This window comes from Aulonocara stuartgranti (genome assembly GCF_965226115.1).
Source record: "Aulonocara stuartgranti genome assembly, chromosome: 23".
NCBI lineage: Eukaryota > Metazoa > Chordata > Actinopteri > Cichliformes > Cichlidae > Aulonocara > Aulonocara stuartgranti.
This window is the reverse complement of record NC_138958.1, coordinates 48276645-48289825: the sequence shown is the minus strand read 5'-3', so window position 1 is coordinate 48289825 and position 13181 is coordinate 48276645. Positions and strand designations below refer to the sequence as shown.

General features: G+C 42.3%; 1 protein-coding gene across 1 annotated transcript in view; it reads right to left on the bottom strand.

Annotated features, from left to right (window-relative positions):
• LOC309701531 (NACHT, LRR and PYD domains-containing protein 12-like) overlaps nt 1-12787 on the bottom strand; it is a 123371-nt gene extending 110584 nt beyond the window's left edge. Inside the window, exons 1-6 of the mRNA XM_082525783.1 lie at nt 12568-12787; nt 12108-12239; nt 10460-10594; nt 9214-9455; nt 7328-9113; nt 5269-5442 (exon numbers count right to left, since the gene is read on the bottom strand). Coding sequence (XP_082381909.1) covers nt 5269-5442; nt 7328-9113; nt 9214-9455; nt 10460-10594; nt 12108-12239; nt 12568-12668 — 2570 coding nt within the window. The 5' untranslated portion in view covers nt 12669-12787. The remainder of the gene's footprint in view (nt 1-5268; nt 5443-7327; nt 9114-9213; nt 9456-10459; nt 10595-12107; nt 12240-12567) is intronic.
• Between the last annotated feature and the right edge of the window lie 394 nt (nt 12788-13181).

Genomic DNA, 13181 nt, shown 5'->3' with positions numbered 1-13181 from the left:
AACTTCTTCAATCACAACAGTATATTTGAACATACACAATAGTTTATTTTTAGCTTACAAACATCTGAGCATAAAGTGCTGACAAGGAACCCTGGTGTAAACATTAAAATGAAAGTCAGTACAATGTGCAGATTGCAGAAATATACATAAAAAAAATCAGTGGCTTTACCACACTCAGTTTTTCGACATCTGTGAACTACTAGACAGTCATTCAATTAAAAAACTAATATTAAATAAATAAAACTAATAAATAAAAAATACACACATCTTACTGATCTCTGCAGTCAGTAACATTACACATAAAGTGCAAACATAATAGCAATTGTATAAACACACACAGACCGTCCAATTTCACGCCTTTAAAGTTTAAAGGCGTGAAATTGGACGGTCTAGTTCTGATTAGCGTCACCGCTGTCTCGGTGGAGTTTAATAAACTCGGCCGTCTGCTTCTTGCTATCTAAAATATAACCAGACACTGGTGTAAATTCTCGACTGTCTCATACTTCTGTTTAATAAGTTTTCTGTTTGACGTTTAGTCAGCTGTGTGAAAACCAAGGAGGAACCCACCTGGGGGATTAATAAAGTTTTATTTTATCTAATCTAATCTAATAACTTTAATCTCAGCCAAACCGATTTACTCACGAACAAACAAAACACTGAAAAAAGCCCAACAATAAAATTTTTAGGTTGTCTAAGTGACTTATATATTACGTTTAACCCGAGCAGCGAAACTCCGCGGTGATCTGAAAATGATGTGCCGGGAGTTGTGCCGTTCTCGGCCGCATCAGTAACCCTCGAGCTCCCGGTGAGCTATCGAGCTGGTGGGTAGCAGACGCCTCTGAAAACGTCGAAGCACTTTTGCAAATATGGGATATCTTGATAAACCGAGCAGATATTTGATGTTTACACAACTACTTTCTCGCCTGAAAATATGTTAAAAGTTTATTTTGTGACCCAGAAAGATTAGTATGAGTAATTTTAAAACTTAGTAGCGGCCGCCATTGCTGGAAACTGGAGTTTGGCTGGGCCGCGCTATGAATTCTGGGATATGGTAGTAATTTGGACAGCCTTATAATCGCAGTATAATCGCAGCCTTTGCGGTTAGAAAATTGCACTTGATCATGTCGCGATATTATCGCAAATGCGATATATCGTTCAGCCCTAGGAGGAAACATCAAGAGCCTGTTTGAAAGGAGACACATGTGGATGCTGTGCCAGTCTGTGGTCTGTCAGAAGTCAGCTGAGTCACACTGCAAGAAGCTGCAGAATCTCAGAGGAGGAGATTTGGAAGTGTTTGTGGGACAAACTGGACTCAAAGAAAGAAGATGTTTGTGAAGTCTTTGGTGGAGGTGAGCAGTGTGAAGCAGAACACATGCAGATGAATCAGGAGGTCAGCATCAGTGTCTCCTTGTGGTGGACGGTAAAAGAATCAGAGCCAACGCTCCCGTCCACCCTCGGCATGAAGCAGTGCTGTTTCTGAAACAGGAGGACAAGTCCAGAGAAGACAGAGGAAGCAAAGATGAGGGTGGGACAGGACAGCAGGACTTCCTTCACACCTGCAGCTCCATCACACTGCTGTAGCTCCTCTTCATCACACATGTACCTGCAGCCTGTCTTCGAGTCCAGGAGTCACCTCCACACAGTGTAGAAGCCTCCTGTGCAGACCATGGAGTCCAGCCTCTGTCAGGGAAGTCGGCACTAAAGCCTGAAAGACTTCAATCTGTCTCTGCTCCACCCGAGAAAGACCAGCACCGTACTTGTTGTGCATTCAAGGAGGGAACATCAGCGCTGCATCGTGGGAACAACACCGCAGGAACAAAGACACAGCACGGCCGATGAAGGACGAGGACAAAGGAAAGGTGAGTGAGAAGACCCTGGTGGTGTGGACAGACCTGCAGGGGCTCCAAGACTGAGGAGCAGAGACGTCCATGTACCAGCTGAGGATGCTGCAGTGATCCAGGGAGCTCGGTCCAATCTGAGGCCGTGTGAACTACGTGGACCACAGTTTCTTCACAGACTTCAGCCACGTGAACATCTGGAGATCCAACAGTGTACGAGCTGTGAGCCATCAGCTGTTTCTCTCATCAGCTGCTGTAATGAGAGCTGCTGGAATCATCTCGAGCAGCAGGAAATCACTGATGTTGTTTCTAAACAAAGATATGGGACTGAGCTCCGCTGAGCTCCTTCTACTTTCATCCAGATAGAAACTGCTACAGTCTGCTGATTATTGCTTTGCCTCCATCACACGAGCTCTTTATCCTGTTCTTCACTCTCATTGGTTCTTTGTCTGCTTGTTTTTACAACAGTAGTCTTCTGATTGGTCAAAGGAGACAATCAGCTGTGACTAAATGTAGCTCCTACAGCAGTGATGGGAATAACTACTGAAGCTAATCCAGTATCAAAGCTCAGGAATCAGCAGCTCCCACCTCGTTTTCTTTCAACAACTATTTTTAGCTGCTGTGTTTTTGTGTTTCTGCAGACCTCAGACATCCTGCTGCTCTGGACAACTTTTTCATTCTTTTGAATCATTATTTTGCTTTTCTTTTATTATTATGTTATATGTATTAATATGTGAAACACTTATTCTTTGTGTTTTTGCTTTGCTCCTGTCAAACTGCTTTAATAAAATCTGCTGCAGTCTAAACTGTGGACGTTCCCTTTTTAACCCTTTGTGAAACAATAAAGGTTTAAATCTGAGTATTCATCTATGTTAGTGTTTAATGGGTCTAATAGGACGCTTTTAGGGGTGGGTTTTTATAATCGATTTATCGATTAAAATCGATTCTGGCTTGGATAACGTAAAATCGATTAATTAAAATCCTGAATCTATTTTTTAATATAAATTTATTTTGCTTGAAATTCCAGAATTTCTGGTGAAATCTCACAAAATTTCAACAACAGCTAAGACAGTAAATGAGAGCAGGAACACGGATTCTGCACAAAGACTTAAACACACAGCGCGACCCGCGAATCAGAATCAGTGAGATGTCGCTTTTCTCACCCGATGACACGGACACGGTCGGGGCTGAAAGCCGACAGCTCGCTGATTCTGATGTTTCAGCGGCTCCGAGCTTTGTGTTTAACCTGTTTGAACCTGCTTAGCTATACCATACCGTCACTGCCATTATATTATGCTGCTATTCATACTGTCATTATATTAATGCTGCTATCCTGTATATATCTTACTTACTATTGTTTGAATACTTGCGATTGTTTTATTGTACTTTTTATATTTTACATTTATATTTATTTTTGAATCTTGCACCAAGGGAGTGGCACTCCAATTTCGTTGTACTCTGTACAATGACAATAAAGGCTATTCTATTCTATTCTATTACGTCCTTTTTACGCTGATTCTAAAGCTGTTAGTTTTATCTCTCTCCAAACAATATTGACTGAACCAGCAGCAAAAGAAGATCCAAACTACGCTTCACATAAACATCGTCATGAACTCACTCTGACTTTTGCTGTTTTGCTTCCACCAGGATAAAATCACACTTCATGCACAGCTCTCTCTCTCTCTCTCTGTACTTCAAGAACAGTTTCCCGTCTAAAAATCTGTTTTCTGCATTATTCGCTTGCTTGTTACGCACAAGTCTACCGTTGTTTACAGCGCTGTCGGCCGCTGTTTTTTTTCCTTTTACTTACTTTCGAAAAGAAAGCCTCATTTCTGCCGTTCAATACTGAACAAATTTAAACTTTTTAAAATTATGCAAAACTGCAAAACGCTGTGTTTGTAATAAAAACGGTGTAACTTTGCTCTGCTTCACTTCAGCAGCATCAGGTAATGTTTATGTGTTTTTGATCTACTGCAGAATATTTTTATAAAATCCCAGAAAAATCAGCTTCATGTTTTTCTGTGTTTTATCTTCAGCTACTTTGACACAAAGGCCTCTGCTGTGATGCTCACACCTTTGATAAAGTCGCGAAAGTGCCAGCTTCCCTTTTATAGATACAAAAATATGTAAATATACTGATCTGAATTATAATATTTCTGACTGTCTGAGGCAACATTTCCCACATTCCAATCGAATTGAATCGAATCGATTCTAGAAATCAGTGACGATACCCAGCCCTACTTTGAATTGTGTTACACAAAAATAAGCAAAGTTTCTCGTTGTTCAGGCAGAATCGAGCGTTGAAGAATGAATTCACACGTCAATAAACATTTTCATCAGCACAAGCAGGACAATGAAAGCAGGAAATACCCCAAACTGCTATTTCTCATTCTACAACTTCAACAACTGCACATGAATTATACTTCATACACAGACCCACAGTCTCTGATTGCTCTGAAATCTCACTGACAGCCAATAGCAATAAAGAAAAGTCCAGACTGACAGTCTCTGTGGGGTTAGGCAGTGAACTGCTCACGCTGCGTTAAAGTGCATCACAAACTATTGGAATTGGATCCAACTTTGTGAAGCAGATTTCTTCTCAGCTGCTGTTTTGAACATTTCCTCATGAACGGTATTAAACTCTGTAAATGAACTGAGAACTATTTCTACATTTGAAACTATGGATTCATTTTCCCGTTCACTTCTGTACGTTAGTGTATAAATGAATGTTAGACTGGGCTCCATGGAAACACTTGGACTGGTCTCAGCTGCCTTCTTTCTGTAGTCCTTTCTCTTCTCCAGCTTCTGTTTGAAATCCTCTCACAGAGCCTGAAACCTGCTTTGCTGTCATGTTTGGGCCTGTGTTCCTCTGCTTTAACACAAACCTCACCACAGCAGCTGTGTGGGTCGTCTCTGTAGCAGCCCGACAGCTTCTGATACATGAACATCATCACAGCTCCTAACTTCACCTTTATTAGCTTTGACATTCATGTCTTTCTTTTCTCTGTCTGTTTCCACACAAGCTCAAAGTCTCTGCAGCCTGTTTTTATCTGCTATCATCAGATCTCCAACAGCCTCATTCACATCCCTCACACACTCTACAGCCTCACCAGTACTGACTTCATCTTCACTGACTGATGGAGCACAACATGAACCTGTGGAGGCTGAAAAGCTGTCCTGACAAACATCTCCCCGTCACCACTCCACTTCTGTCAGCCTTTAAATGAACCCTGCTCAAGTCTGTAACTTCTATTTGGAGCCAAGAGGAAAAACTGTTGTTCAGTCGTTTGAAAGACACAACATTTCTGAAAGCACTCAAAGACACATTTCTCTTCAGACACATCCTGAACATTTAGGAACTAAAGAACGTTTCAAATATCAAAGATCTGAAATATAGAAAAACAACAACAGCTGCAGTCAGTGAACTCACCTCAGAGTCTCCAGTCGACAGTTTGGACTCTCCAGTCCAGCACACAGAAGCTTCACGCCTGAATCCTGCAGCTTGTTCTTACTCATGTCCAGTTCTGTCAGATGGGAGGGGATGGACTTCAGAGCCGAGGCCACAACTTCACAATGAGTCCCTGAGAGTCCACAGTCAGCCAGTCTGTGATCATAGAAAATACAAAATGTGTTATTATAAAAGCAGAAAGTCTGCATTATAAACACAGACTGAATGTATATGAAGACAAAACAGAGTGAGGTCATAATCTGATGAACATCTGCTCTTCACATCTGTGCTTCAGCTCCTCTTACTGTGTTTGACATGACACAACGATTGAGTCTCTCTCAGACCTGCAGACTTTTAATGAGAATCTTTGTTTGGCTTTAATCTGCAGATGAAGGAGGAAGATGGTGTCACATTTAGGCTTCCATAACGTCCACAGTCTGTCAGTGAGATCTGATCCAGAGTCAGAGTGAAGACACACATGTGGACTGTTTCCTGTCTTGAATCCAGAACATTTTGAATGAGCTCAGCTCAGTGAAGAGTTCCAGCTGGAAAGACGATCTCTGTTTGCTACCTGCTGCTGTCAGGTACGACTGTTCACGTCCACACTCAGGAAAAATCTGCTGACTGTCACCAAACGGAGCAGAAATCTCATCACTGGACAGTAATGATGAATGAACTCAGAGCTGCTGATATCACATCTGATTTCAGGGGAACTAAACACAGAGATGATTGGCTCGTTTTAGCTTTCTGAGCCATTAGTCTGCAGGTTTATCGCTAGTTGGCAGAAACAGACTTGTATTAATGTTCAGCGCTTCAGTGTTTATGACTCCAGATCCAGGTGACAGCAAGTCAAAATGATGTTACCTGTCTGTGTCCAGCAGCAGCCTTTGAATATTGTTATAAACTCACATGGATCAGTTTGTCTTTGATTGGTTTGTAAAGTTCAAATTCATTTATATTCATCAACTCTAAATGAAAAATGTTTTTCTTCTTCTTTGTTTATTATTAGAGTAACAAATTCTTATAGTTTCCTGTTGTTGAGAATTTCAGTGTAAAACCACTCGGACCTGTGCATCACTGCACACTGTGAAAGTATTACTGCAGTCTGACCACTTGGGGGCGCTTTTGTCTCTTTTGCTCTGAGCCTTGGGTTTATTCAAACTGATTTTAATAAACTATTTTCTGCAAGTTGAAGCTTCATCTCCATCTCCAGTGGTTGTTGCATATTTTATGACTATATTAGTAACAGTCAGAGAGTTTAGAGTAAATTAGATCTTCACGTTTGATTTTTGACACAACATAAATGGTGAGCCAGTGTCAGAGGAAGTGACAGCATCCACCGAGGACCGGGGGGAGTGGGAGGACTGGGGGACCAGGCCAACAAAAAGGTGATCACTGATACAGGTCAGCAAACATTTGCTCATTTGGTGTCTTAGAGCAGACTCCGCCCAGCTTTGTCGTCCATGGTTGCTCTTTCAAAGGAATCTAGTAACATATTATTTTACTTAATGATCTACTGACACCACTGACTATGCAGGACAACCCCACGTCTGGAGCCAGTGCACATGTGCAGTTCAATTCCTGGGCAGGTTCTGAAGATGGCCGAGCTGTCGAGGACAAAGTTACTAATGTGAAGCTAATGTGGTTAATCAAGATCTTCATAACTATGTGGAGCAGAGTGTGCTTTCACCGTGGAGAAATCACACTGAAGAACTCGGCACACATTTTGGGGGCCTTTCTGTTTGTTGCTACAATCTGCAAATTTCATTAAAAGTTTAATAAACTATCATCTGGTCTTTATTTTTAGTTAGCACATACCTTAAAAACTCTAAGCTGTAAGCTAATGATAGTTACATAACAGCAGATGCATGCTGGTGCAATAAGCTGTATGTTTTATTTTTGATCTGATTAGTCAAATAATCACAAAAATAATCGTTTGTGGCAGCCCTAGTGTGACCTCAAATAAGAAATGATTGCAGTTTATGACTGAGTAACTAAACTATCACCAACTGATAATATTAATGATCACATCTGGACTCACCGAGCCTTTCTGAAGTTCCTCACAGCTGGAATCAGTCTCTGTCGTCCCTCCTTTGTTGTGTTGTACTTCTTCAGGTCCAACTCATCCAGAACCTCCTCTGACATCTGCAGCATGAAGGCCAGAGCTGAGCAGTGGATCTCAGAGAGTTCCTTTGATTTGTTCTCTGACTTCAGGAACTCTTGGATCTCCTGAGATAATAAGATGTCGTTCATCTCCATCAGACAGTGGAAGATGTTGATGCTTCTGTCAGGAGAGGATTTTGTCTTCCTTTCTTTTAGATTCTTGATGACTCTCTGGATGGTTTCTGGACTGTTCTCTGTCTGACCCAGCAGACCTCCTAAGAGTCTCTGGTTGGACTCCAGACAGAGGCCATGAAGGAAGCGAACAAACAGGTCCAGACGACCATTTTTACTCCTGAAGGATTTTGTTAGTGTTTCCATCAAAAAATTGTCCAGAGATGACTCTTTGTTTTTTTTTCCCAAGAAGTCCTTCAGCACCTCTGACTTCCTGTTGGTGAAACAGTGGAACATGTAGACTGCAGCCAGAAACTCCTGGATGCTCAGATGAACAAAGCAGTAGACTGGTTTCTGGAAGATCACACACTCTCTTTTGAAGATCTCTGTACAAACTCCTGAGTACACCGAGGCCTCTGTCACATCCAGACCACACTGCTCCAGGTCTTCTTGGTAGAACATGATGTTTCCTTTCTCCAGATGTTCAAACGCCAGCCTCCCCAGCTTCAGAAGAACTTCCCTGTCAGCCTCCGTCAGCTCCTGTGGACTCGTCTCATGTCCCTCGTGGTACTTGTTCTTCTTCCTCTTTGTCTGAACCAGCAGGAAGTGTGAGTACATGTCAGTCAGGGTCTTGGGCAGCTCTCCTCTCTGCTCTGTAGTCAACATGTGCTCCAGAACTGTAGCAGTGATCCAGCAGAAGACTGGGATTCTACACATGATGTGGAGGCTCCTGGATGTCTTCATGTGGGAGATGATTCTGCTGGAAAGCTCTTCATCACTGAATCTCCTCCTGAAGTACTCCTCCTTCTGGGCGTCAGTGAAGCCTCGTACTTCTGTTAGCCTGTCAACACATGTAGGAGGGATCTGATTGGCTGCTGCAGGTCGGGAAGTTATCCAGACGAGAGCCGAGGGAAGCAGATTCCCCTGGATGAGGTTTGTCAGCAGCTGGCTGACTGATGACTTCTGTGTGACATCAGACAGCAGCTTCCTGTTGGTGAAATCCAATGAAAGTCTGCTTTCATCCAGGCCATCAAAGATGAACAAAAGCTGAGAGACAGCCAGCTTCTCTGCTGTGACCTTCTGTAATGTTGGATGGAAAACATGGAGCAGCTCCAGAAGACTGTACTGCTCATCTCTGATCAGGTTCAGCTCCCTGAATGAAAGCAGAACCACCACACTGACATGTTGGTTCTCCAAGCCCTCTGCCCAGTCCAGAGTGAACTTCTGCACTGAGAAGGTTTTTCCAACACCAGCCACGCCGTTGGTCAGAACCACTCTGATGGGTCTCTGTTGGTCAGGTAAGGCTTTAAAGATGTCCTGGCACCTGATTGGAGTGTCATGGAGGGCGTCCATCTTGGAAGCTGTCTCCAGCTGCCTCACCTCATGTTGGCTATGAACCTCTTCACTCTGTCCCTCTGTGATGTAGAGCTCAGTGTAGATCCTGTTGAGGAGGGTTCTACTTCCTGTTTCATCACTTCCTTCAGTCACACGTTCACATCTCCTCCTCAGACTGATCTTATGTTCATCTAAAACTTCCTGCAGACCAACATCTGCTGAAAGAAAAACAGAAAGAAAACTCTTCAATGTCTGAACAACAACAAGAAGTCCAGTTTTCAGAAATGAGTCCATCAGCAGACAGATGTTCAGTCTTACTTTGTACACAGCTGCTCTGACTGGCTGTCTGCAGTCCAGCTCTGCTTCTGGATCTTTCTCCACACTGGGGACAGGACCAGTCTCCTGATGAAGCAGACTGGTCCCAGTATGAGGAGATGCACTGTCTGCAGAACCAGTGTCCACAGCTGGTAGAGACTGGATCCTTCAGGACGTCCTGACACAAAGCACAGCAGGACAGCTGCTCCTCCTCACAGACACCACTCCTCTTCCTCTTCCTCCCTCTGTGAACACATTTCTTTATCACTAAAATCATTGACTGTCAGTGACAAACATCCAGATTTGATGACACTGTGCAGAAGCTCTGATGGTCACAGAGAAAAGTCAAAGTGGAGAAACTTGTGTTTGAGTTCAGAATCCAAGTTTCCTTTGCTGTTCCTGCCTGTCTTATTAAACACAGAGTGATCAGCCTACAAACTCCACAGTAAAAGCCTTCATCACAGAGCCAATCAGGCAGAAGCTTCTGCACCATCAGGACACAAACAGAGAGGAGCTTCTATCCTCAGACCATCCAAGTCCTAAATCAGAACATGCTCCCCTCATAGCATCACCATCAGGGTTTAAACAGGACCTTACATCATGTTCTTGTCTCACTGTCATATTTCAGATCATACCTGATTCATTATGACGTCACACGCTGCTACACTGATCCTGCTGCTTCATTACTGCTGATATTACTCTGCTCACTCTGTTCAGTTACTCTGTTTACATCACTTTGCTCATTTGCTTTGTTCTGCTTGCACTGCTCTGTCAGTACATGCTGTGCTAATGTGGCACAAAGCACTTTAACATTACATCTGCACAATGTTTCATTATTTCATTTAATGATTGTTTATAATGTTTTGTCCAGTCACAGGAGCAGCTCAGCACATTTCACTGTGTTGTACGTGTATGACGATGCCTGTGACAAATAAACAGCCTCGGACTCTTCAATCTTCTGCATTTCTTTGGAGATCAGCTCAGTGGCCTGTTGAGACCATCTTTCTATTTCTGATGACTCAGTTCAGATTATTATCCTGATACTTTCTTTTAAAATGTGATGAAATCATTTATCTGATGTTCTGACACAAATACACCAAAACGATCCCAAACAGCACAAACCACCACGTTACACACAGTGTAATAAAAATACAGGCAACTGCAAATAAACACTTTAAAAATATAAACTAAAATTACAAAGTGGTCACAGAATTTCAAACACCTGTAAATGAGTCAGCAGCTCTCTTACATGGTCAGCTGAGCTCCATGATTGAAGAACATTGTTGCTGCAGGTTCATCACTGAAGACTGGAGGAAGTCTTCCTTTGGACCAGTCACTCCTCACAGACACACAGCTGGATACTGGAGACTGTGACCTCTGACCTCTGCAAACACAACCACATTGCATTCATTTCACATCAATTAGTACACCACAAAAGGCATGCAAGAAACACAGTATGAAGGCAAACTTCTGGCTTCAATAACATTCAACAGGTCAGGTGGAAACTTTTCTCAGATTTGATTCATGTTTTTATAGAACGATCCAGCTAAAAAAAATATACCATTAGGTCAGGGGTCAGCAACCTTCAGGACCCAAAGAGCCATTTGGAGCCAGTTTCCACGCAAAAGAAAACACTGGGAGCCACAAATACTTTTTGACATCTAGAATGAAGATAACACTGTATATACTGTTTTTTACCGTTATGCTTTGTGTGAACAACTAAGGTGTGTTGCTTATGAAATCCATGAAGTGCTACAGAGAAAATTACATGTTATTTATGTAATGAACACATTTGAACTCTTAAAGAAATATAACAAAAGGAAAGACACCCAGCTGAACTAAAATGATGTAGCAAACAAAAGCTGCTGTGAGCCGCCACCCTTATATCTCCTTTGGGCTTTTGGAGCCTTGACCTGACTTTTAAAAAATAATTGGAAAAAAAGCTCTATGCTGCTGAAAGATGAAAAATAGATATTTGCAAAATTCTGCAGATCGGGGCTGTACGAAGTCACTTTCATCTTTACAGGACTGTAAGCTGTCGTCTGTGAGGCGTGAGCGGTGTTTGTTTTTAACATAGTTCACGGTGGAGAACAGCTGCTGACATAATGTGGATCCGAAGAGCCATAATTGGCCTACCTGGGGCTGAAAGTCTCGATAAATGCACGGCGTTTCGGCGGGTACACCGGCTTCCACGAGTGTGACGCTTATTTGAACGATCAAAAAATAATAAAATATAATTTTCTTTTTATATTTCAATATCACAATAATCTTCCAATTTAGAACTACAAGTTAAAAAAGAACATAAATAAAATACACTTCAGCTAAATACTTCTAATTTATTTTCCCAAACCACGAGGAGCCGCACTGTAAGGACTAAAGAGCCGCAGGTTGCCGACCCCTGCATTAGTGTTAGTCAATGTTGCAACTGAACTGAAAAACAAAAGATTTTGGTCAGGTCCAAAGAAACAAAGTCACTATTAATACAACACAACCCCCCCAAAAAGAGCCATGTAAACCCCGGGCTCTATGGGTCTTGTGCTCGGAGCTTGTTCCTGTGCTGCCATGATTAGTGCCTCTGTGCTGTCTTTTAGTCCAGCTTTGTTCAGCCACTGGTAGGATTTCTGGATGTCAGCCACTTCCTCTGCCTGCTGGTGGTGCAAACTGTGTTGTTCTGAGTTTCATTGGACGTCTTTGTCCAAAGCACCAGACAAAGGGCAAAGTAGATGCATTTGCATCAGCAGGAAAATACACCCCAAACTAGCATCATCATTATACAACTTTAACAACTGCCACTAAATGATACTTCATACACAGACCAGTGTTAGGTTAAGTTATGATGTCACTGGCAGAACATTTATAGAAACAACCTTTGAACTCTGAGTCAGCAGCTCTCTTACATGGTCAGCTGAGCTCCATGATTGAAGTTCACTGTTGCTGCAGGTTCATCACTGAAGTCTGGAGGTCTGTTTTTGGACGAGTCACTCCTCACAGACACACAGCTGGATACTGGAGACTGTGACCTCTGACCTCTGCAAACACAAACATCAATAACTGATCAGTTCTCTCTGACAGCCATATGATCAGCTGATCCCTCTGTGATATTGTGTCTGCCTCATAACGCTGACAGGTCAGCCAATCATCAGCGGTTTTTTCTGTCTCTGAATGAACTCAGTTTGTTCTCAGCTCTTCTCTCTGATTCTGCTGCACTGACTTCACTTAAACTTACAGAGTTCAGATCTTAGCAAGAAAACAAGTCAATAAAAATCAAACTCAGATCAAACAGTTTGAACCAATCACAGATCAATGATTCTGTCATGGTTATGTTGAAATGACTAATAAAGTTAGTAGTGTTCTTACATTGTTGCTGCAGGTCCATGACTGTAAGGTGGAGGTGTTTGTGTAACTCCGTCACTCCTCACAGACACACAGCTGGATGCTGCTCCGTCCTCTTCCTCCATCTTCTTGATGTCAGGGTGGAGTTAGTCTGAGAGGTAAACACACACACTCAGAGGTGCTGTTGTACTGGAAGCATCACACTGACGGCTTTCTAATGTTGGAGCTTTGGCCCTAAAGTCCAAACCAGTTATTTTAGAGGCTCAAAGTCTTTAAAAAACACCAAAACCATCACATTATTTAATAAGTACATGATCAGGTGGATGAAGGAACTCCGTGTGTTTGGGATCATCATCATGGTGAGGAGCCCACATGTTACGGCTCCTTTGGAGAGAAGCTGAGGATCACTGCAGGAAGTGAGCTCATGAAACCAAACTGCTGTTTGTGAGCAGGATGACTCTGTTATTGGACCTGCTCTGTGTTCTACATATGATCAATACTTCAAATATCTGTAAACATCTCATCTTATATTTGTTGCACTTGGTCACATCTGTCTTTAAAAATAGATTTTTAATGTCACTGAGAGTTCTTTTCTACCTTTATTGATTTATTTTGGAATAAATTAAATATAAAGGTGC